At 45.1% G+C, this 24,826-nt stretch overlaps 1 protein-coding gene across 1 annotated transcript; it reads right to left on the reverse strand.

The window, feature by feature from the left end:
- Positions 1 to 1,611: 1,611 nt before the first annotated feature.
- LOC126528244 (minor histocompatibility antigen H13) lies at positions 1,612 to 24,690 on the reverse strand. The gene is made up of 11 exons (XM_050176131.3): positions 24,475 to 24,690; positions 23,771 to 23,869; positions 22,305 to 22,387; positions 20,311 to 20,420; positions 16,973 to 17,058; positions 15,043 to 15,168; positions 14,829 to 14,886; positions 12,967 to 13,087; positions 12,125 to 12,227; positions 9,052 to 9,137; positions 1,612 to 2,779 (listed from the first exon to the last, which is right to left on the reverse strand). Exons 1-11 carry the CDS (start codon positions 24,664 to 24,666, stop codon positions 2,641 to 2,643), a joined length of 1,203 nt encoding a protein of 400 aa, XP_050032088.1. The 5' UTR covers positions 24,667 to 24,690; the 3' UTR covers positions 1,612 to 2,640.
- Between the last annotated feature and the right edge of the window lie 136 nt (positions 24,691 to 24,826).

The raw sequence follows: 24,826 nt of genomic DNA on the forward strand, positions 1-24,826 counted from the left end.
ATCTCCAGCCAGGTCGTCGCACGCCGCATTCACAGCTATTGCTGCTGAACCTATCGCCATCAGGATCATCACCTATCTGTTTTATAGCGCGTGGTGCGTAGTGCCATTGGTAGCGCACTGCAAGCTTTCAGTAGGCAATAATCCAAGTGCACAGCCATTCCCTGGTGCAGGCGGCGTGATGTGGGCATCACGTTTCGCTTCGGCGGCATCCAGCATCGCCCACCAGCTCGACTGTGCTTCGGTTTCCCGTCGACCTCTTAAAACAACACGCAATAGGAAAACAAAACATGTCTTGGGCCGCCAGAGCACCACCAGCTTGACGCGCGTCGGCGTCCCGCGCGAGGCTTCACATTACGTAGATGTCAAGAATAGTTGAGCCTGTCAAATTCTTTAGTTACTTCGAATTGTATGTTTTCCCAGTTAGTACATTTCTCACGGTTTTTCAAAATGTATGAACGAGGTTCTACTGTACTTCGGTCAGCCGCATCACTGCACTGATTCTGACCATGTCTCCGCACACAGTGTACACTGATGATGAATGGGAAAGCCCCATTGCTGCTTTGTGATGTGAAACTCTACAAACCAATCGGCAAATCTTCCAAAATCTTATAGGTAACACCACATGGTGAAACGGAAATGGCCAGTCTTGTCCAGTGATTGGGGCATTTTAGCTTGTCCATTTACGTCACCCTTCACAGAGTACCGAGATCCCGGAGAGGTGGATGGGGAGTAACAGTGCTCGTAGCTATACATCTCGCGATACTTTATTGCAAAGCGTTAGAAACATTATTGAGCTACACAAGTGTTGCTGGTGAACTTGATGTGGCTGACACTTTACAGCAGCAGCTAAGAATGTGGCCAGTCAATGCAATTGCTTCAGCATTATGCAGTCTCCGTTTACCGTTCGACACCGTAAGATGGCACCATCAACATGGCTTCTCACAGTATACCCCCAGCAACATGGCATTCCACGAAGAGCACCATATACAGTGGAATCTCGCCAAATTGAAATCCCTTATTTCAAGTTTTCAGCTTACTAGAACCGACGCTGCGGTCTTCTCCAAATAATGTGTACATCAATGTGCAAGAATGCCTGGCGATTCAAACATACTGTGCTGCCAACCGTGCTCTCAGCAACTCGCATGGCAGCGCTTCCGACCCAGCAGTGCAAGGGGCTTCATCCAGTGCAGCAACCCGCAACAAAATTTTAAGAAATGAAACAGTAATGCTGAAGCGAGAGCTATATGCAAATTTTGCCTTGGAGGTGCAACTTCACAGCAGCAAATATACTGCCTGTAACCGACTTTACGGCAGCATGCACGACCTTCCCGTGAAGCCACACTTCCGGAACTTGTCACTCGGGTGTTTCCTCATTGTACATGCGCTGCCTAATGCAGCATTGCACTCAGGTCCTCCATTCAATAAGCTTCATTTAATTTGGACTCCATTTAATCTGAATAAATTTATCGGCCCCTTCTAGTTCAAGCTAGCGAAATTCAATTGTATAAGGACAAGCTACTCTTATAAGTGTAAAACTCTTCCTGGTGCATTTCACATGTTCATTTTCTAAGTCAAAGAAACAAATGCCTCACTGACATGCAAAGTCGCCAACAGGTGTGAAAGATCTTTTATTCTCTTTGGCCGGAAAGCACACAACCAAAAAAGACAAGTGGTACCATCACCCTCTTTTTTTCTTACAAAATCAAGTAATAAGACAACAATGTCCATCAATTATTCCAACCTCTGGTTTCATTTAGACTCTGGACTGAGGTACAAAAATATTCTGTTCCACAACGAAATCGTATTTTATTTATGAACGGTAAACACAATGCACCGAGAACACAAATTCGACCTAGAGATGACGGACTTGTCGAAATACTCATGTTTCGATGGAACACATATTGTTTATGAAATGAATGCTTTCACAGACATGTGGACAAGCCAAATTCATCATGGAATTTATTTTCACTGAGCCTGAATGTCTTAATAAATTATCTTATGAGCCAAATGCATATTTAGCAGTGTTCAGGCTTTGAGACCTGTCTCCTTAGCTTCAGATATGGCTCTGCTTATAACAGCCTCTCATCAGCTGCTAGGTCAACAGAATGGCGTAAAACAGAACACACAAACAGTTGTCGAGACCGGGCCTTACAAAGCGTAGAATCTTCCAGAACGCGAAAAAAAAAAAGAATGCAAATAAGGATACAACTAACTAAGGCAAAGATTGCCACACGTTTCCAATCATTTAACCAAATGCCAGGACCTTTCAGCTAAAACAAACCCCTCTTAAGGGCAATTTCAGCTTCACAAGTTGGTTCCACAACCAATGATTTCACAAAACTGCCATGCACAGGGACACTTGCTGCACGTGGCATCCTGTCTGCATCGAAGCACATGCTCCCACGTGTCGATGGAAACAAACCTGGTCGAACGAACTGAATCCCCAAAATATTCCTACTGCAACCGCTCAGCAAACTTTAGTCTCGATTCCCTTTCCTCTGTGATTTGAAATGTGTCAGCACAACAACTTGCGGTGGCCACACTTCCTGCACCGCTGAAACTTTGAAAAGAGTGTCCTCAATTAAATACAGCTTCCAAAGCGTTTTCCATGGCCCTGTTTTCCTAGTTCGATGATCCACTTTACTTGTCTTTCCTAGTATTTTTTTTTGCAGACACTGGCGAAGCCTTGGGTGTTTTCTGGTCACTGTCACTTTCAGTTTCGTGCTCCCGCCGCTCATCAGTGCCCGAGGCCTTTTCCTCAGCAGGGTGGTCTTCATACCTGCCACGAAAAAAAAAAAAAAAAATCAAACTTCAGGGCATTTAGGACTAAAGATAGTAGCCGGCTGGCAGTAGCACAATTAGGCCTAAGTGTAACAGGCTGTGTAAATCGAAATATGGGTGCCAATGCTATAAAGCGAATAAAAAAGGAAAACTGTCAGAGAAAAACGAGGAACATAATTTTCAGACTGCCAGCACAACAGTTACGGCTGTGTTTGGAGTAGGTAAACCAGGGGTCACTTCACCGGGCGGCAGGTCACACGCCTAAGTGAAACCTGACTACCGTATTTACTCGCATAATGATCGCACTCGCGTAATGATCGCACCCCTGAATTTTGTCGTCAAAATTCGATTTTTTTTATTTCCCATGTAATGATCGCACCCCGAACTTGCCGCAGCGATATGTCGTGTGCCAAGTCTAGCTAATAATGATCGCGCTTACCATCTGTCGAAAGCTACACGAACGACTCGTCTGCACGCACCAAACATTCTTAAGTAGATGCCTCATTTCATTACTTTCATCCCTTTCCGCACTTCCATGACAAAAAGAGGTACAACCAAACTTTCCTTTATTATGGGTAGGCTTTATAATGGTTGTGGTCAACAAAAACAAAAAAGGCGCCTTTCGATTCTTTTCACCTGCATTCGTGAGCACGCAACAAATCGCGCGCGGCAATGATAGTAGCCACGTTTACACTGATACATTAAAACTGTACCCTATTCATACGTTGACACTTGTAACACAGCTAAGATATTTGCCCAGCCTTAGTGGAAACGTGCCGTGTTAGGATAGTAGTGAAGACAGATGCCGCAGTTTCCGCAACACGCCGGCCATGCGTTTCTGTCACTGGCAGCTAAGTGCGCCCATCTGTTTCTGTCCCCTCAAAGTGGACATGGCTACGTTATTGCCGCAAACTTGCCGATATTAATGATATTATGCATCACTGATACGGAAGAAACTGTTTCAATGCACGTAATGTACTCACGAGAAGAAAAAAAAAAATCGCGTTCGGGTGCTCAGCTCGGCCCCCGAAGACCAACTTCTGGCTGTCCAGCAGGCCGAGGATGCCGCTAGAGCTCAAGGGCTTCTAGCCGCCATCTAGGCGGGGTTGGCCCCCCCACCAATCTGCCGGCTATATAAATAAATGTTATTTCTCTCTCTCGGCGCGTTCGGCTTGCTCCGCCGGCCGCCATTTTTGTTTTGGTGTCCCGCACCCGCATCCCGCAGCAAACGCGGGACGAAAAAAAAATTTTTTTTTTTGCGGGAAATTTAACCCGCGTAATGATCGCACCCCTGAATTTGCGGCAATTTTTCTGACAAAAAAGTGCGATCATTATGCGAGTAAATACGGTACTATACCAAATCCAGTTAAATAGAATTACCTCCTGTGTCAAACAACTTTTGAACAGTTTGCGAAGCTGCAGCAAAAATACACATTGTATGAAATGCTTGGCTACATCGAATGAAAAAAGTAGGGGTGTGTGAATACTGAACAGTAGATTTTGAATCAAATATAGAATCGAATCAAGAAAAAAAAAAAGCCGAATATCAAATTGAATATCAGTAAACTTGACACAAACTTTAATGCTTCCAAATTTTGTGCAAGAAGACTGCCCCGGTTGGTTGGCGGAAGATTTGAATTTCGAAAAGGGTATTCGGACCCTTCAGATGCTATTTTACTCGTAAACTAAGTCGTTTCTTGGCACGAAACAAGCTTTGAGCAGTTTCTGGAATGGTATCTAAACATTCCGTGTCGACTTAGTATTTGCCTTTGGTGTCCCTTTAATTGTGACGAGACAGGCCTATTCTTCATAATGCTGCCGGATCGTTCACTTTCCTTTTCTAATGAGGTCTTACCGCTGAATACAAAGAGCGTGCTCCAGCCGATGGACCAAGGGGTCATTAAAAACCTCAAGATGCACCACTGGGCCTGTTTACTTGGCCGCGCACTCGCATGCTTTCATGACGCGAAGACGTACTCCGTTAACCCGTTCTCAGCACTCTGCATGCTAGCGGATGCCTGGAAGGCTGGTCAGCCTTCAACGATTGGAAATTGTTTTAGGCATGCTGGATTTTACAACTCCGAAGAGACCGCGACCGAAGAGGCAAATGGCACCACTGAAGACATCAACACCGGCGAGCCGCTGATTGCCGACTTGTGCAACAGGGGGATAGACCTTCCCGGTGCTGTTACTTTTCACGAGTTTGCCGCGATCGACAACAACAGAGTTGTGCACGAAGCTTACGGACGATGAGATTGTGTGCCAAGTGACCGCACCGCCGCAAAGCGACTCGGACTCCGACGACGACACCTCTGGCCGCCCGCAACCATCAATGCAAGACATTGTCAATCCTCTAATATTGCTGTCTAGTGCATATGACGAGAACATGACGCTTGCACAGATGCAAGATGTCGTTACAAAAAGCAGGAACTTAAAACAAGAGACCATCCGCGACTTTCTCCAGTCCAGTTTAGCTGGAATAAAGTTCGGTTTTGCGACTCACGGATTTTTCGGACTGTTCTTTTATACTGACTATTTTTCGGTCCCCTCCAGGTCTGGAAAATCAGTCGGCTACTGTACAACGATCCCAAATATAACGATCTATGATTTATAACAACCGCATTTCAGTGCATTTATGATTTTCCGACTCTCCCCATGGAAACTGCTACCAGATTTAACTAATCTTTTTCTTTAAATTGCCGTATTGCCACAACGAATGCTTCAAATCTGGTCACAGTAAAAAGAGCACACGCAAAGTGCCAAAGTGAGAACACTGCATGACGCGCTGCCTCCATGCAATGTTGCAAAGGGTCAGCAGTTATTACGTCATTATCAGGAGACTGCGGCTCAGTGGCACTTCGTTTACGCATTTGCCGATTACTGATAAAGGTTTGTGGTGACGTTTTACCTTTTGAACATCGAATTTTTCTTTTTCTCGCCAGAAGCGACATATATAGGGCAATTTCACGGCGCTTGTTCGGTTGACGCATAGTCGTAATGCCGAGACCATGTCAAAGACCTTCGCAGAATGGCTGCATGCTGCAGTAGTTTCCGAAGTTTATGCTTCCAGCCAACTAGAATGCTTCGCTCTCATGTGCCAGTCATGTTCTGCTGGTAGTAAAATATATCGCAAGCTCTGAAAAAAATGGCAGCTGCCCTTGCAGTTTTGAAACGACAGGTGATCGGAATCGGGCGCTGTCCTAAAAGAGCTACACGATGCCGAATTTCATTCTTTGGATGGTCGTTTCTAATGGACGTTTGCAGCCAGGTGCCGGAATGCACTGGGAACAAATATGACACTGAAAATTTGGTATTCGGACCACAGTGCTGGTGAACTGCAGCTACTGACATCAGCTTCAGTGCGGTTAATTTTCGAGCACCTTGAAGGGCAAGTTGATAGAGGACGAACTACAGATATAATGCCCAGTTTTCGAGGAACAATCGAGTTCGTTATAAACGGGTTCGACTGTATAACGAATGCTTGCAGCCGGCTCAGTCATGCATGTTTTACCTTACATCGGGTGAATCAGCATTTTCCTGCATGCGCATTAAGAATGATGTACACTAATCCCCGAGATTATTCAAGATTAGAGTGATATATCCTTCAATTAGAGTGATAATTTGAATAGAAACTTCATTGTAATGAAGCTTTACTGTACATTAGCATTTTTCTTAGTCACTGTACTGAGAGACATGAAGTCTTACGTATTCATCTTACCCGAAGTCGTGGACAAAGCTGCAGAAAAGAGCACTCCAAATTATGTCTTCCTCTAGGTATACGTAACTCACAGGACCTCTATTAAAAAAAAATTAAACATTACGCTATCTGTCATTGCCAGGGGCTTCAAAAGAGCGTGTTCAGTTCATGATATAGCATTGGACACTAACACCCTTGGCAAGTACCATTATCATGACGCCACTTGGACCCATGAGGACACAGTCGGACAATAATGTTAGCATTCCACCTCTTAACATACTGTACTGTAGACTCAGGCAGCCTACATCGGAACAAAGATATGAAATAACTTTCCAAAGATGAGAAAAGAGAGCCTAAATTTTCACATGTTCTCAAAGCGGTATTAACACGACGGACTTCTTTCAAGGACAATGGGCAGGGCCGTTCATAACATAGTTTCCGGCGAGCTGCATCTCCCTCCCCTGCGTGCACCAAGGCTGGGCGCTTCCCCCCAGCCCCCCCTCCCCCTTCGCCCCTCCTATGTGGGGATGGGGGAGCATTTGTAGCGCTCAAACAAACGCTCCCCTGCCGTCGAGGGGAGCTTCGAGGGCCGCACCGCGCTGTGAAGGCATGATGCAGTGGTCACATGGTGAGCTCTCCTTACAGTGGCAAGGCAGATTTCTCTCTCGTGTGAATACCGCAAGCTACAATTCACAAGAAACATGCTTCAATGGTGTAACGCTTGTGATTTTGCTATTTGCTGGTTTCTTTCCTTTGTGGAATAACAACTTTGTGCCATTCGAATCTGTGCTTTCAACTCATACTGCCTTTCAACCTGAGTTGCATCATGTTTTGTATTAATTGCATAGGCCCAGAACAAACGGTATTGCTGAGGGCCCAGGCAGTTTTGCAGCAATGCTTTTGTAAACATATCGAAATAAACTGAACTGATTTGATTTAGACATGGGACTAAAACCTTTCCGCAGCAGTCGCTCTATCATCTGATTTAACCAGGGGGCCAGCAGATTGCAAAGCGAGGCCGAACTATTCAAGAACTCTGAATGCAGGGATGCTGAAATATGGCGAATAAGTTCTGCGGTAATCCACAAGGTGAAGAAGTTTCATGAAATCATAATAAAATAAAATTACGGTGCTTATTATGCCCCAAAGCAACAAGTAGACTATGAGCAACGCCATAATGGAGGGAGGGGGTTCTGTAACAATTTTGATCACCTGGGGGTTCTTTAATGTGCATCTAAAAGCACGCCAGCATTTCTGTATTCTGTCCAAATCTGCTCCAAATTTGGCCGTGACGGTATGAAGTTTAACCCGTGACTACATGCTCAGAGCAGAAGGCCACAGACACAGCCACTTGTCTACCGTGGAAGGTAAAAGGAAAGACAGTCAGCTCCTCAAGAGTAGTATTAGGCTATGTCCTTTCTCCACCTTGCGTATTCCCGCAGTGCTGGTTTATCGTATTTGTATGAAAGTACCGTTTCAACTACAGTGGACTTCCGTTAATTCGTCTCCAGTTACTTCTATTTTTCAGTTGATACGATCCTGACCAGAGGCCCCCTAGTGCTCATGCGTTTCTATGGGCCTAAACATCCACTATTTTGTTCCTAAAACTGACATTAGCCGGATAATTTGAACTTGACCAGTACGCACACACGTGCTTAACACCGTATGGTGACCGCAATAACAACCCATTAAGTGGCAGAGTCTTTCTCGATGGAGCTTATAGGACAGTGAATGTGTTGAACAAACATCTGTCAAAAACACCTATTTTTGGCCCGCCCTAGGAATATTTTCAAGCAATAACAGTAGCTCACAATTGTCCTTAAGGTATTTACCCAATTCCAACGGGCGCCTTTTGTTCTCCAAAGAAAATGGGCCTAAAATTGCCTGCGCTATGCAATCGGATAAGGAACCAAAACCACCTTCGCAGCTTTCGTATGCTTTACTGATTTGCGTGGCTGTATAACGGCAAAGGCACATTATAAGCCGTGCAGTGAAGCAGACTTTAGAAACCCGGCTATCATACTCAAAAAAATCTAGTGCGAGATTTCATTTATTTTTTATTCATGTACCCTAAGGCCCTTTTACAGGCATTACTTAGGGGGTTACATAACATTACATGACTTATCCAGGTGAATAAATAATGAAAATATAGAAGCAAAACAAGCGCCATGTGACGAGAACATTTGACGGAAAAAGTATAACTACGAGGTAGTGACAACAAGAGAGAAAAATACAATTCTAAGCAGTCAGCACAATACAATTCGAACAGTTGGCACGCAATAAGCACTTCAGTTTGCCACTTTGCTTTAAGCTTTTTTTACATTACTTTTCTACTTTGGACACACAGAAATCTGGCGCACGTTTGATTTAGAAGTGTGTTAAGTACGAGCAAATACTGCAAAATGAATCATTGGTGTGTTCTGGCATTTTTTTCTGCACCTTCTTTGATTGGAGCAGCCGTGTAATTTGATCACTTTCGACAGCGCTGTCAGGGTCGAAGTAATGGAAGTCGACTGTATAAAATATACCAGCTGAGTGTGGTTGCAGTCGACGAGTCGCCTCAAAATACTCACTTGAACATGGCCGTGATGTCACCCATGACGAGTGCAACGCTCAGTGGCACGCCTATGCACGCTGGTACCAGGTACAGGAGAGCTGGCTGTAAGCAACAGGCAACCAGGTAAGTCCTCACCCGCAGTGTAGTACCATACCTTCAACCACGTGGGGGTCGAGTTAGACGAGGTTACAAAATCTCTGCGGACACAACAGCACAACAAAAGCAGTCTTTGGAGTTAAATCGAGGGGAACACAGCTCAAGCTGGGGTGGCATTCTTGGACAATTACTTAAAAGAAATACGTTTGATTTTGTGTGGCTTGCACCAGACGAAATCGATGTGCAACAGCTTTCCCGGCACTGTGATAAAGATGGTCTCTGCTTGGCACTGTGCTATTGTAGCTTGTAGACGCTTGTACCAGTCATGCAAAAATATTGTGCGACACTATCCCCGAAAGTGATTATCAGAGAATATGACCTCTGTATTCATACGATGAAGCAAATTGCTGATTCACTGCATGGACAAGCACGACGTGCCTCAGTGCCACCGAATTCTGTGCAAAAGAGCAGCGGAGGCTAGCCACTTTCAGGGCAGTTTGCTGCCGTTCAGCCGTGCCAGGCTTGTTCGTGAAGTGAAAGAATGGCGGAAATGCAGAAAGAGGTGGTAAACGAACCATTTTCACATATTCAGGTCTATTCATTACGCCCAGCTAGTACTGACAAGGGACCCAAGATTTATCTGGAACTACAGTCGAACACTGCAATAATGAAATTAGCAACGAAAAATTTCACTTTCGCAAGAATTTCGTTGCTATGAAAAGAGACAGCACAGATAGGGAATGAGCTGAAAAGCGAAAGCTTAGCGAAAAAATTTCGTTAGCCTACTTTAGTGAGCCTTGCTCAAGGCTACCATGAAACGCATTGTTGGTAGCACAATGCACACGCCGTGTGTCAGTTGGCGAATGCAGCACTAGCATAGAGTGGCATTCTGAATCACTTTCGGGGATACAACCACTTTTGCAAGAGTTCACATGACTCTGCCCCGGCAGTGTCGACATCTTAATAAAGCTCCTGCAGTGCTAAGTACGTTGGCCCTAGCATCCAGAGCGCTGTTGCCCGTGTCCGTGGAACACTGTCACTCAGGCACTGATGCGTCAAGTGAACGCACATCCAAGTTTCACAGCTTGCACGCACTACACATGGTATACAAATCGTCACATGTCAGTACAAGTCGATGGTGATGCGGCCATGCCGTTTGAAATGGGCAGTCAAACAGGAAGGTAGCCACAATGTGTTTCTGGCAGTTGCAATCACTTCCAGTGTGCAGCTGTGTTTGTAAACAAAAATGGCAGTGGCCACGCAAGCGTGCTGCGACATTTGTGCAATTTAGGTGGGCAGGAAATGCACTTGAGCACTTTTTCGGACTCTGTTAGCATCACGTAGGTGGATAAGATGGGGACTACTATTGCAGCAAGTTTCGTTAATGCAGCATTGCAGCACAGTGATGGTTCATCTTCAAATGATACGTGCTGCATTGAATTCTATAGATGTTCACCGGGAATACGAAAATATTTCATTGCGGTTAGAATCTCTAACTTGGGCTTTAGTTATGACTGGGTTCAACTGTTCCGTCACGCGAGGAGGAAAAAAAAAAAGCTGTGGTTGCCATGGTGGTACCACTGTGTGCTACAAGCAGCTTCTGTACTCGAATAAACTAATCACATTATGCACAGCAATCTTGGGGATATAAAATATAATTATTAGTGAAATCTCTATACACACACTTAAAGGGACTGCGGCAAATAGTTTGTTATTCTGAAAGGTCGTTACAGTGAAAGCTGCAAAATTGACCATTTCGCCCATCAACAGTTTATCAGTTGTCACCTTATGAGCTATCCACGAAAACGTTCCTGTTGGCTCTCAACCCACGCTGTTGCTATTTTCCGCAGATTCTGCTGCCATGCATCACCGAAGCACTGCACTGTATAGAGAGTGGAGCCAACACCAACGAAACCACTGACACAGCAGCAGCTCCATGTCACCTATAAAGCGTAATGTTTCTTTAATGTTTCTTTTTGTTTGTTTTCACATTCCTTGCCGTGGACACCACAGCTGTCTCGCTCAAAGCAGACACCTGAACCATTCCAAAGTCCAAGAGCGCATAAACAACAACGTGGGACATCCCCTTATGCATGTAGGCTGCATTTCTCCGTGCAGACGCAGAAAGAAATTCGACAGAAACAAGAAGAAAAGAAGGGGCGGGGGCAGAAAGAAGGGCAAAAGAAGGAAGAGACGTGCCTACGTTGGTAGGCAACAATTGTTTGGGTGGAGCGTGAACTTGCAAAACCCGATGAGTCGTCGCCTCCGCGATAAAGAAAAAAAAGAGTTCCCTCCTGCCGTGTTTTTTCCTCCGGTGCAATCTCAAGTTTTCCGAACCCATGCACTGTGGCATCTGCTTTTTCTCTTGTCCGCTAGCCTACTGTTCCGGCTGCTGTGAAGGATACACTGAAATCTTAAGAATGGCCAGATTTCGGAATATTAGTTTGTCGTACTGAGGCATTGTTAACATGACACAGAAGCTGAACAATGATCATTATTCTGAAAAGTTCGGTATTCTGAAATTTGTAGTAGTGAAATATTCTTAAATTGGAAACTATAAGCAGTCAGCAGGGGATTTCGGAAGAGTTTGTTAAAGTGGTGTCCATAGCAACAAGGTTTCACTGTACATCATTTGCGCTTTTTAAATGACAGTTCCACAACAATGTACTTAGCCCCCTAAACTGGCAGAGCGCATTCCATGCAAAAATTAAAGCATACTAACACTGATGATGTACAGAAGCCAAACAGAAAAAAAAAAAAAGACTTGTAACAATTATGTGGACATGGTAAGCAAGATGCAGAGGTTTCAGAAATGGTCTTAAATTCTCAGCCAGCTCTTTACCTCTACTGCTGCAATTGTACCACCTCCGACATAGAAAAAGTGTTCTCAAAGAGTTCGGCACCTTACACAAGTGAGAACGGTTGCTTGAGCTGGCTTGCACAATAAAAATAACAAGTACACTGGTGTTTTCATGAACCGTAGTAACCCTCACCTGCGCATGGTTGAAATAGATCATGATGAAGATGGTCAACGCCAGACCCAGCACGTACGCGACGAAGCTGCTCACAAAGTAAAGATTCCTTTGCCTTTTGAGGCTGCAAAAGAAAGAAGAGATTGAGGCACCCAAATCTCCAGAGGATGGCACAGCAAAGCTGGCACTACATTACCGAAAGGAAAGCTGTCACCCAACTTCAAGTAGCACAAACATACAACGTATAAACACGTTCTGGATTAACTCAGAAAGACTTGGAGTCAAAATAGAATTCATTCTCAAGGCATTTAATAAGGAAATGGGCTCTGCAGAAATCGACGATACAGAGGACAATTCCTGAAAGAAGTACAAAGCTACAAAGAAAAGCCAGGTTATAAGTTCAACCTTATAACCTGGCTATAGCCTGCTAGTGTGGCAGGTTGTATTGACACCCAAACTGCTTTCCTGGTGGTAATGCAAGCAAGTGACCCACACCAACTCAAACTCCTTGGGCTCGCAAATTTCCATCTGAACTGCATGAGAACGGTTTCACAGACGAGTGTTGACAAAGAAATCGGGCAGTGAAGATTAATCTGATGAGCTGCACTACGGCGTCCATCATGGCCCACTCTTCGGCAGTTCTGGGGCCTAAAACCTAACCAATTAGTAAGGTTTTACAGAGAATTTGCAGCCACGAGCACCCAACACTCGACTGTGCAAACAACACTGTCCTTTTGCAATGCACGCCTCGGCTGAAGGAGAAAAACGGAAAGGTAAACAGGGGCCACACTGGAAGCGGATAGTACAGGAGTAAGAAACTCCACGCAAACACAAACTTCACTGAAACTCTTCCTCAAGCACACCTGTAGTCAAACCGCAACAGCAGGGCAATGAAGATGCCAGGAATGACGATGTCGCCCAGGCCAAGCATGGCAAAGTGTCTGCCTGCAAACCCACTCTCCAAGAAATCTTGGGGGAACACCACTGGAAGTGAACAGATACAAAAACGTCGGTTATTTTCACATAAAAGATACTCCTGCACAAGAACTGGGCCCCCTTTTCCACAATGAACCTTGTACCAGTAAGCAACCCCTCTAGCGGCTGCCACTTCACCTAAATTTGACGAGAAAAATGTGCAGTATCCTGCCCCTACCCACTTTTCCACAGTAGTAGTGTCTGACCAAGCAGTCTCTCACGACGTCATTGCATTTGCTAATCTTGTGTCAGGTGGGTCGTCCAACTAGCTTCTCACCGTACCTGCTCTAGCGCAGGCGTATTTTCTCACGTGTAGCAATAACACGCTTGCCACGTACCGACGCGAAGGCAGCATGACAAATGCAACGTTCGAGTCATTCCTCTCCAGTGGCATATCCAGGGGGTGGCACCCTGGGCCTTCCCCCTACCTGAAATTTCAGCGCTGATATGCAACTTTCCCAGACTCCTCTCTCTCTTTGTCCCCAGTTAAGTGGGTGGAACTTTCTTCAGGACAAGCTTGTCCCTCTTTTGGAGTGGCTCGACGCGCCCAAATGCGGCAAGTGCTTGCCCTCAGTGAGCAGCAGGTTCTACAAGCAGCTCATCATGCTGAACAAACAACCTGCACAATTTGTGCGTGCACCGCCGCCAGCGCACAGCACGGTAAGTGATGTCTTTCTCTCGAGATGTAACATACGGCATGATATGATAACATAGGGCATGATATGAAGGGGAATGGACGCAGCACATTTTTCAGGCACGTAAAGCATCATCTGCCTGCCAAATAAAGCTCCGTATAATGCGACACCGCGTGTGTGTCACTCTGGTTTCGCACAATGCATTCCGATCGGCTGTGTTGCGACTCTTTTTGGTTTGGCCGAAAGTGACCGTGCCGCTACTTCCGCCGTGCACGTGGTAACAAGTTTGTTAGCCCATGGTCTGAACCCAGCAATATACATATGGGTAGATCAAAATAAAACCGTGATACCCGAGGCTGCCGTCTTGCTGGGTGACTGGGATGCCATTGCTACAAGCATGCCCTAGCAGTCTCACTTTTGGAGGCGATCAAAATTCACACTAAGGAGAACAAAAAAATTTCGCTTAATTTTTATTCCTGCTGTCAGTCAATTTATTGAAGCCACACAACACTAGCAAACGGAGGAGGTGTCCGTTAAACAAGCTCTCAACTCACATACAGAGACAGCACTTCTTCCTCACACTGCTTTCAATTTTAACACCGAGGTAGCATTTAGGGCAACTTTAGAGCCAGACAACAGTGAAACGAACAAGGCTAACGTGAAATTGAACACATGCACAGTATGTGGGTCTCCTTGCCATTTCTACACAGCGAGCCTACATGTAGGCGACTTTCAAATCATCAAGTGGACATATTGCGAGGGACACTTTATACCGCATGTAGACACTCTAGAACAGCTTTGCTGTCGTACCGTGTAGGTATGAGAAGCCAATGCCGAGCTGGTGACGCCACAATGATTTCACTTGTTCTCAGTTTTGGGGGGTGAGATTAGAAAAAAGTAATGCACACCTTTCACTTTCTCAGCTGATAAATGCCACTTCTTGGCACGAAAATACCGCTATTGGGTGATTTATTTGTCTTTCTGCTTTAGCATATGTTTAAGAGATGACGTTCTAACAACTGTGATGTTCTATCTTTCTACAAGCACCATAACCTCGCTCAACGTTGCAATCACGCAGTCATTCCCTCTAATAGTGGAGCCAAAAGGTAACTCACATTTGATGGGTGCTTCGAAAGACTTGGCAACGGTTACCATGACGTCAGTGCCAAAGACCTGCGCATGAAGAGAAGCCCACGAAAAAAAGAAAGAAAGAGAGAAAAAGGTTTTAGCAAGCGCACGTGGCAGCCAAATGAGCACACAGGGAGGAGACGACCCCGACCTTCACAGAGGCAAGGTCTTTCCCGGTCTCCCGGCCCAGAGCCCGCTCACCCAGAAGATGTCGTAGACAAAGAGGCCGCCCAGCAATGTGCAGCCAGTGGACACTGTGTTGATGTGCAGCAGCTCGACGCCGTTGATGGCAAAGGCCAGGCCGAAGAGGTTGTTGGCCACCCAGTGCTGCAAGGTTGGGTGGATGGGCAACAAGGAAAATGTTGCTGAGCAAAGCTTGCCAAGTGGCAGTGCGTATTCCTCGCCAGCCCGTAATGCCCGTAATGACAAACATATGATCAAAAAAGTAGTAACCGAAGGCCTGGCATATATATGACGGGATGGAAATCTCCCTTGGATTTGCCCCATAAACACTATATACGTACTATAGAAGCAACCAGGTTCATTTTCAGACTCGACCTGAATGCAGAAAACAGTGCAAGAAAGACATGGATAAGGGAGCAGACAACCCAAATGCCTGCGTCATTTGCTGATTTGTCTGTGTCTTCTGAGCCGTTTCCAGCATGGAACACATCCAACTAGCCCAAGTCAGTGCCTTGAAGTTCGTTTTCCTTTATTTGTTGACAGCAGCTCCTCGAGATTGAAAGTCCATTATGTACCGCACATCCCTCAGTGCCCTCGCTCACTGCTGTGAAGTTTTTTTAGGCATAAATTTCTCAATTTTCTCTAAATTTTCGTTGCAGTTTCATTCGTTATGACGTGCCATCGGGTGGGGTTTTATTTTACCAGTGTCTGGATGACTATAATAGTATTTAAGCCCTCACATGCTCTCCAACTTGGTAGGATTTCTTCTTGAAACCGGCTGCATAAGCAAAGCAGCGAATGCGAAGCCGGAGTACTCCTTAAGCATGTCCATGTGCAAGCAGCTAACATCATAAATGCTTGACATCGGAAGCATGTACTCGTATCCGTGACAATGCTTCCAGCATCTGCACTAGTTGTGAATAAGGTTGCATGGTGGGAGTAAAACACTGGTTCTATTTCAGGGTGTCTACCAAGTTGACCTTTCCAAATTCCCCGAGTTTTCCAGGCTTTCCCCTGAGTGCCTTTGTAATATTCCCTGAGTGACACAGAACATTGTCTTATGTCAAGACAGGCTCCCTACATCATGTCACCCAATGGTGTCACTCTCTAGTAAGCATGTTAAAAAATAAAAGAACAACTTAATCCAGTTTGTGGTGTCGGTGCCATCGCTGACAGCGGCGAATTCTTTCAATGAAAAACACGGCACAGAACGGCAAGGAGCTTAATGCCGAACCTCAAAGCAGCTAGGCCTAGCATTGCCACGGTGAAGGCTACGGCTACCAGCGGATCTGCGTGCGAAGCGTGCTGGTTCGAGGTGGCGAGGTTATCAAAATGGCGGCGATTGTGGTTTTTATTAATGCCGTTTCGGACTTGCGGTCATGGTAAAAAGTCCAGAAAATCGGACGGCGAATGGTTTTTATGTCAGAAATTTCAGACGTTCTTATACATTGATTTTTAAGGCAGAAAGCTGGGCTAGTTGGCAGACTAGCGTTCGGTGTGTGCGTTTTTTTTTTTCATGTTCCTGTCCGTGTCCCTTTTTACGCGCAATTGCAATGTCCCCTTATACATTGACCCAATGGGGTACGTAGTGGTGCTGCGAAGCCGTCCGTCTGGAAAGTCGCTTGTTGACTGTACTCTGGCAACTCCTCCAGCCAACAACACAGCGTCAAAGATCATTCGTTATGATTCCTCGATTACTCGAGCCATCGTTACCAGGACTTTCGTTCCCTTTCAATAAAATTACAGCAAATTTTCCCTGATAGAAGCATAAATTCCCCGAGTTTTCCCCGAGTCTTTCCATACTACTCAAAATCCCTGAGAATTCCCAGTTTTCCCGGTTGGTAGACACCCTGTATTTGCAACATTGCTTGCCTAGACCTCAATCCTCTCTAAGTAAGCACCACTTCCACCTGAAACTATCATATCTCCCAGAGTGGTGAATGCCTACCTTTTTCCAGAGATACCAGACTCCAAATAAGCAGCAGAAGATCCAACAGGCTATGTCGTCGTAGCTGAAGCGGTAGTCAAAGTACTCTGCGCAACGTCAACAGAGATGGCACCAGCTAACACTTAGTAATTGAAATTGATTTATTCATTATAGATTACAGGTTATACAAAAGAATAATATACCGAAGGAAAACAACGCAATGCTGGAAAACAACACAATGTCAAAAACGACTGCCAATGCTAACATTTTCCGGCAAGTTCATAGTAGATTATGACGATTGGCTTTAACTCAACTATAGTCAACTGATGATTACCAACTGGAAAAAGCAAAACAACAACATAGCAAAGAAAAAAATTGTAAATGAGCCTTATGAACCTTTAATGCAATAAGAAGCCTGAAATCAGAGAAGACTGATGCAAAATTGAGATATTACATAATGACATCTTTGGTGCCCCAGGCCAGGGTTAGACAAATTTTTATGGAGGGAAGTTTTTTGCTTCAACTGTTATTTCTTTTATTGGTAAAATTGCACTATATAACACCAACACAGGATGAGATGACATATGGAAAGCATGCTTCACAATACTATCGTATTTACTCGCATAATAGGCGCACTCGCATAATAGGCGCACCCCAGTTTGGTCGCGGAAAATCAGATTTTTTTTATTTCCGCGCATAATAGGCGCACCCCGAACTTGGCACTGTGATCAGTACCACATTTACATGATTGCAAGCCGACGCCCTGCTCCCCCTCCATCTCGGGTGAAAAAAAAAATGCACGCACATTCCACAACCCAAGCTCATTAACGTATTTGCTGTACTAGTTCTCATTAGTGTTGCTGCCGTCGCAGCTGCTGAGAACCCACAGCACATACAACATCGCGAAAACCAGTTCTTCCGTTAACCATCATTAACTACCGACACCCCCCTCCCCGAACCGCCGCGAAGCCAGCAAGCACTACGACCTAACGTGGCCATAGAAACGTAAAAAGAGAGAAAGAAAAAAAACGCATTAACGAGCGAAAAACAGTTCTTCCCATCAACTATCGATAACACCCCCCTCCCCTCCAAACCGCCGATGTGTAAGCTTTTCACTGCCTTCGCTGAGGCAGCTCGGAAAGCTGGGCGACTCGACACAAGCGACAGTGCCATCGCCATCAATGCTCCACACAGGCTGACACAGGCAAAGAAAAGACAAAACGCCACATTTCGCCATTTTGCAAGCGGCATGCAGTTCATGTGGTCGCGCGTTTCGCAATGGGGAAGTATGCCAGCTACACGGCTGCATTCAAAATGAAAGCTGTGCAGTATGCACTCGAGCATGGGAACCGTGCTACAGGCGGACATTTCAGTGTTGGAGAAACAAGCATTCGCTACTGGCGAGGTCAGCAAGAAAAACTGCAGGCCACAAGAAAGTCACGACAGGCCTTCTGCGGTGCAAAGTCCGGAAAGTATCCGCAAGTGGAAGAGCAACTCATTCAACACATACGGGGCCTTCGACAGGACGGTTGTGCAGTGTCTGTCAACATAGTGCAGACTGAGGCGCACAGAATTGCCCGAGCGCAGGGCATCGAAGCGAAAGATTTCAAAGCAAGCTCCCGATGGACAACGCACTTCATGCGACGCCATGGACTTACCCTGAGAAGGTGCACAACGTTGTGCCAGCGCTTGCCCTCAGCATACGAGGACAAGGTACTGGAGTTTCACCATTTTGTTATATGGCTCCGGCAGCAAAAAAACTTCACTTTGTCCCAACGCAGATAAGACCCCTCTCTGTTTCAACATGCTGAGGAATACAACTGTAGAGGAGAAAGGTGCACGAAGCGTGCTTATTCGAACATCTGGCGCAGAAAAACAAAAGGTGTACTGTCATGTCGGCAGTGAATGCGGATGGGCACAAACTACCGCCTTACGTTATTTTTAAGAGAAAGACGCTCCCAAAGAGAAATTTCCCTCGAGACATCTACGTCAGGGTCCAGGAGAAAGGTTGAATGTCCGCAGAGTTGATGGTGGACTGGATCAAGACCGTCTGGGGCCGGCGGTTGGGCGGCCTGTTGTATCCGGCCATGCTCGTTTTGGACAGTTTTTGCGGGCACCTTGTAGAATGTGTACGAGAGAAGTTGTTAGAGCTGCGTACAGATATTGCCGTGATTCCAGGAGGCCTCACTTCCGTGTTGCAACCGTTGGACGCGTCCTTAAATAAGCCCTTTAAGGACAACGTTCGAAGGCTGTACACTAACTGGATGGCTGGAGGACAGCGTGAACTAACTCCAGGTGGCAAAATTAAGAGGCCGCCTATGTAAATGTTGTGCGGATGGATTGTGGAAGCTTGGCGAGAGATCTCCGATAACATCGTCAGGAAATGTTTCACGAAAACTGGGATCTCCAACGCACTGGATGCGAGCTCAGACGACATGTTGTGGAGCTCAGACAAAGAATACTAGTCTCCACCCGACGGTGATGAGTATGTTCTCTCCTACTCGGACTCGGAATAGTCTTAATAAATTTTGTGTGTGTGTGCAGTCGACATCTCTCGCCTGTTCATTAAAAGGTAAGTAGGTAGCTTTTATTTTTACTTTTATACTAGATTTATTGGTAAATTATGTGAGAGTAGCCATATTCCTGACATATGTTCAAGTTTAAAGTGCAAGAATGCGAGTTAAAAATATTTCATAAATTTTACCCCGCGTATAGGTGCACCCCGAACTTTGAGCCGGATTTTCTGAAAAAAAAAAAAGTGTGTATTATGCAAGTAAATACGGTAACCTGCCCTTTTGGTGCAGCAGAGGAATTTTATTTGTTAACGATGCCTCTGCAATAGCAAAGCAGCCACACTTAATGTGAGAAGAGGCTTCCCAAGCTAGAAAAAGAAATTCAAGAAGGAAGGGCTAGAGACTACATCACTCCGAAGCTCATGTGCCAGTACCTCTTGATGTCAGGCATTTGAGGCATCTGGTCAGGTCTAGTTAACTGTTTATCGTCGATGAACTACTACTTTTCGTTCTAAAGGAATCATAGAGTCAGCCTTTTGAAACGTTAAGTGCACCAAAGAAGCCAAAATACTAAAAAAAACATTACTTGTAGGCACGCGACATCACACCTACGTACCGATGATGAGGCTTCAGAGCAATGTTCAACAAAGTTAAGTTTGGTCTTCGTTTTCTTCCGTAATAGTGAATGCAAACCTAAAGTGAATGAAAGGAGTTCTGAAAGATTGAATAGCCAATGTAAACTGATGTAGTACAACTCTTTAGCATCCATTTGACCTGCTACTTCTTCAGCCGGAATAAAAGGTAAAACCCTTCTGCACTTTCTCACAGCCCTCAATCACGTCTCACCTTCGCACTCATCAGTCTGTGTCGTCGACCACCGCTGGAAGGAGATCCTGTACTCCCAGCGATAAAAGTGACTGGGCAGCAGACTTCGCAGGACGCGGCTGAACGCCGGGCTGCACAAGCAAGAAGTCCAAAGTTAACAAGAACGCATGGAAAATACGTGGACACCAGGTGACACCGCCTACAGAAAAACTGCTTCGGTGCTGCAAGCACACATTCTGAAATCTCTGTACCCACATCAACTCGGGACTTTGAGCAAGATTCTGGCTTGTTTAGATTGCCTCGAGTGTACAGATCCAAAACAATTGATCCATATTCAGGGCGAACTGAAGTTTTATATGCTATTAAACAACGATTTCATTGTGGAGCTAAACAAAGCCAGATCAAATGACCAAGCCGGATACACCACTTTATTGCTTTGCTTGTTGGTTCACACCACAGCCGCTGTGGCTCAATCTGCAAGCCCTGGTCGCTAGAAGTGCCTAATGGAAAGTAAGTTTCAGCCACTTTGCTTTAACACAAGTACGTTTGGCTTGAAGTCTGACACTTCTAACCATGGGGGCACATCAGCTGGCCTTCGGTCAGCTCAGTCTCAAACCCGTTCACGTTTCTTGTACAGGTTAGTACACCTACTTCCACCTTTAAATCCAGCAATCCCTACTTGTTCCAGCTGACATGCCCCAAGTGTATGTGTGCATTGTGTACCACTGTTTCCAGCTTTGTTTATTCGTTACTCATGCTTTGCAGCGATGTCGAGCCTAACACGGGCCCATCACCTGAGCAGCTACTAGGCGAACTGCTACAGGGGCAGAAAGAGATAAAAACTAGGCTAGATGACATTGAATCATGGTTTAAAATGTTTGAAGACTCTGCTTCAGCTATAACTGGAGCGTGTTCTATAGCTCGCAGCTTGGAGAAGAAGGTGCAGAACTTATAACTTAAACTTGCCAATTTAGAAGACTGCAGCCGGCGTAATAACCTTCCTGTGTTTGGTGTTGAGGAGAAAGCAAATGAGACACATAAAGATCCCAAAGAATCTGCCCTCAAAGGTATTTCGATAGAAATGCTGGGTGCACATGCCAGCTCGGCTGAACAGATACAAAGAACTAGATGGAAACAAACTGACAAAGTGTGACCAGTAATCGTAAAATTATATGATCACAGAGAAAATTAATGCTCTATATAACTGCTTCAAGATAAAAACAAAAACATATCTATTTCTGAGGATTTTTCCATAAGCACAAGAAAGAGAAGGAAGCAACTGTGGGACAGTGCCGCTTCTAACAAAAGGAATGGCCAAAAAGTCAACGTAAAATAAGACAATGACATGTTTGAATAGGATGAGGAATGAAACGTTCGGGTTCCACATCACCGGCAAGATAAAAGCTGTCCGTGAATTACACCCCGCGAGAATAAGCTGTTCGTGTGCATTCAGTTAAATGTGCCGAACATCATTAAAATAGCTGACCTGGAACGTACTTTGCTCACACACAAGCCACGTATCATGTGCTTAAACAAGCCTGTCATTTGTGGCTGTGGACATGCCACATTGCACTTGTTTAGCGACACTCTCGAAAGAAAATATGTAGGATTGTTTGCTTACAGACAGTGCTTGTAGCATAGCCATTATGCAGAGTTTGTTACTTTGAATGTTGAAATGTCTCCCCCAACCCCAGTTTTCATGGATTTCAAGGAGCACACGTATTTAGAGGAGTGTTAAAGGACCTTGAACCTCCTTTTCCAAACTCAAGGGTTTTCAAGGCTTTAAGGAGGTGTACAAACCCTGACTCATGACATGGCCAACAATGTTGATGACGCCAGGTGTGGTGGATCAAGACCAACTTGAAATAAAACTATCTTATGAGGCTAATTTTCGTACTTGCACAGTGCCATTTATTTACATGCAAGAGGAGTTTAGTAAAGTTTCTATAACTTCAAGAAGGTGCTTCAGTACTCCTTTAAAGAAAATAAACTTAGACAAAATGACCAACACTCACCTCAATATGTGAGCGAGAGCTAATACTCCAAGTAAAAAGAAGTATCCCGTGAGCAGGAGGTTGATGTATTCTTTTGAGAACAGCTGCACACAAAAAGATCCACAAAAATAGTGCTTGTTACGTGAACACCCCACATATTGCCTTACAGAAGAGAAGATAAAAGCACTGCTTAAAAGACAAATGAAAACATCTCACAGAAGTTTTAACTAGTCATACTCACTCAGCAGCTGCATGTCCTTCACAGCCAAATGCAGAGCGCTGCAATGCATTTAGCAGTGCATGCACCGTAGTTATGTAAACTTGTGCATTGAACCTCAATGCCAGCAGGAACATTAGCCAACCAACAGAGCATACCATCAATGGCTTTCTTTTTTTTTTTTTTTGCATTCTGCTACCAGGTGTCCCAGTTTACACAGGGCAAGTTTTAAAAGAAAGGTGAAGCATTCAGTGCAGGTGAAACCAACAGCATACTGTAAGACAGTTTTATACCACAGAAGTTTAGAAAAGGAAAAAAACCAGTGAATGGAAAGAGCTCATAGAAGACACCCACTACTACTACTACTAGTATAGTAGTAGTAGTGCTTGTCTTTCTGTCCGCTCTTTCACTCTCTTTTCCTTTTCAAAATTTTTGCGCTACGAAATCGTGTCTCCCAGTAAGCACCAACTCCCCCCAACATAGGTTATCTTGCAAACCTACTGTATGTTGTGCTCTCAGAAACTTCCTGGATAAGCCTGCAGTAAATGTCTGTTCTTGTTAATAGAGTAATCAGTACTAATTAACAAACTTTAGCTGCTGTCCTTATAATTTCGAATTGTTTGCAGCTGTTATTTCCTGCATTTAAAGGGAAGCCACAAGTGTGCGCAAACTATGGACCGCATGATCTGTCTAAAGGCATTGCAGGCTTTCCTTTAAGCACAGGAAAACAAGGTACATGCACAGCAATTTAATTTGCTGTTTGCTGTTGTGTGCAGCTGCGTTAATCCCAAGAGTGGCACGCATTCGTCCACATGGCTGCATACGAAAACTACCTCTAGGCTGCCGTTCTCGCTAATAGGCACAGGGTATACTGTTTCGCAGGCACAGCTCATGGGGAGTGCTTTACAAGAAATGAGCATGTTTTGTAAACTCCCACACTACTGGAAAGCAGTCGTGAAGCAGACAAGCTGACTTACGTGTGCACCTAAAGCATTGAAGATTGAAGTGATGAAATTACTGTTAACTAGCTGGCTGTGTACATGGGGCAGAAACTGTTACACGAATAGATATGTGTTAACTTGTGTCAACTAAGGCAAGAGTCGAATTTATTCATAAAATTCACCACATACCTGTCAATCCGTATCAGCTATTGGAAAATCAACATCGCACAATATAGAATTCGGCACCTCGAGGCACAAGAAACGGCCCCAATTACACGGCTATTCAAGGTCTAAAGGTGCAATTGAGTACTCGAACGCCTTCATCGTACCTTGAAGAATATGTACAAGCCAAACAGTGCTCCGCTGGCTATGACTGGAAACATGGCAGCATCCTTCCTCGTCATGGTTTCGGGCTTTTCGCCAGACTCCTGTAAAATAGAAAGATGTTGCGAAAGGCCCCAACGTGACCGACGGGAGAGCTTCAACGTTTCATTCAAGAGACGATGAATGTACAGAAACAAGAGAACGTTTCGTGTAACGGGAAGCGAGTTCGCATTGACGTAAGACCGCACGAACATTTAAAGCAATTTCAACTTGCCAAAGAGAAAAGCGGCAATGTTTTCTGCGTGCCGTTCAGTCGTTTACTGTGCGTCACATGTTTCAGTTTTCGCACATGGTATCATTTAGAGTGTGTTCGTGTGTGAACAAGCAATTGAATTCGGCAGAAGACTGTTTTGCCGACAGTTCTATCAACTATTGAAAACAGTGAAAGCAATAAGAAACCCGTAACGATGTGTCGCAAGGCATGAGCCCAACTGACACGTCTCCTTAGCACCACGACAGGTATTTGGAGTACGGCGCGCTATTACTAGCGGAAAACCCTGACCGATGTCAGAGCCACGCGAGAGAAAACGTATCAAGTTCAAGCGCATACAGACGCTGTCGCCGGCGCCAAATGACGCCAGTTTCGCTGCTTACGTGTAACACACGGCGCTGACATATGTTGCGGAGAGCAAGGGGCGAGCATACTGGCCTTTTGTTTCCGCTGGTGTGTGACGGATTTGAAAGCGCCCAAGACGATGGGGAAGAAAGCCATAAGCATGATGCTGGTGTAGGCGACTGCCTGACCTGCGGGAGTCGGCTGGAACTTGGTAGTTTCATTTTTGACGGCTTCTTTGAGCGTCTCGTTGACCTGAGCTATCACGTCGTCCGCTGCGCCCGCCATGTCTGCACTAGAGAGGTCGCTACCAGCGCGACCAATGTTCAAGAAGCGCGCAAACTAATGGAGTGAAAAATTAGTGATGTCATGGTGACGACTTATTGCATGAAGTTGTTCCTCTTATACCGCCATCATCGGCCACTTGGAAAATATTTTTATTAAACAA

This window comes from Dermacentor andersoni, chromosome 9, assembly GCF_023375885.2.
Source record: "Dermacentor andersoni chromosome 9, qqDerAnde1_hic_scaffold, whole genome shotgun sequence".
Lineage (NCBI taxonomy): Eukaryota > Metazoa > Arthropoda > Arachnida > Ixodida > Ixodidae > Dermacentor > Dermacentor andersoni.

What these genes read in the sequence shown, in the direction of transcription:
- LOC126528244 (XM_050176131.3), bottom strand. Translation starts at nt 24,666, where the DNA reads ATGGCGGGCGCAGCGGACGACGTGATAGCTCAGGTCAACGAGACGCTC. An exon ending in CACACCAGCGGAAACAAAAG is followed by an intron (nt 23,870 to 24,474) that starts GCCAGTATGCTC and finishes TCTATTTTACAG; the next exon opens with GAGTCTGGCGAAAAGCCCGA. An exon ending in ACAGACTGATGAGTGCGAAG is followed by an intron (nt 17,059 to 20,310) that starts GTGAGACGTGAT and finishes GACGTTGCGCAG; the next exon opens with AGTACTTTGACTACCGCTTC.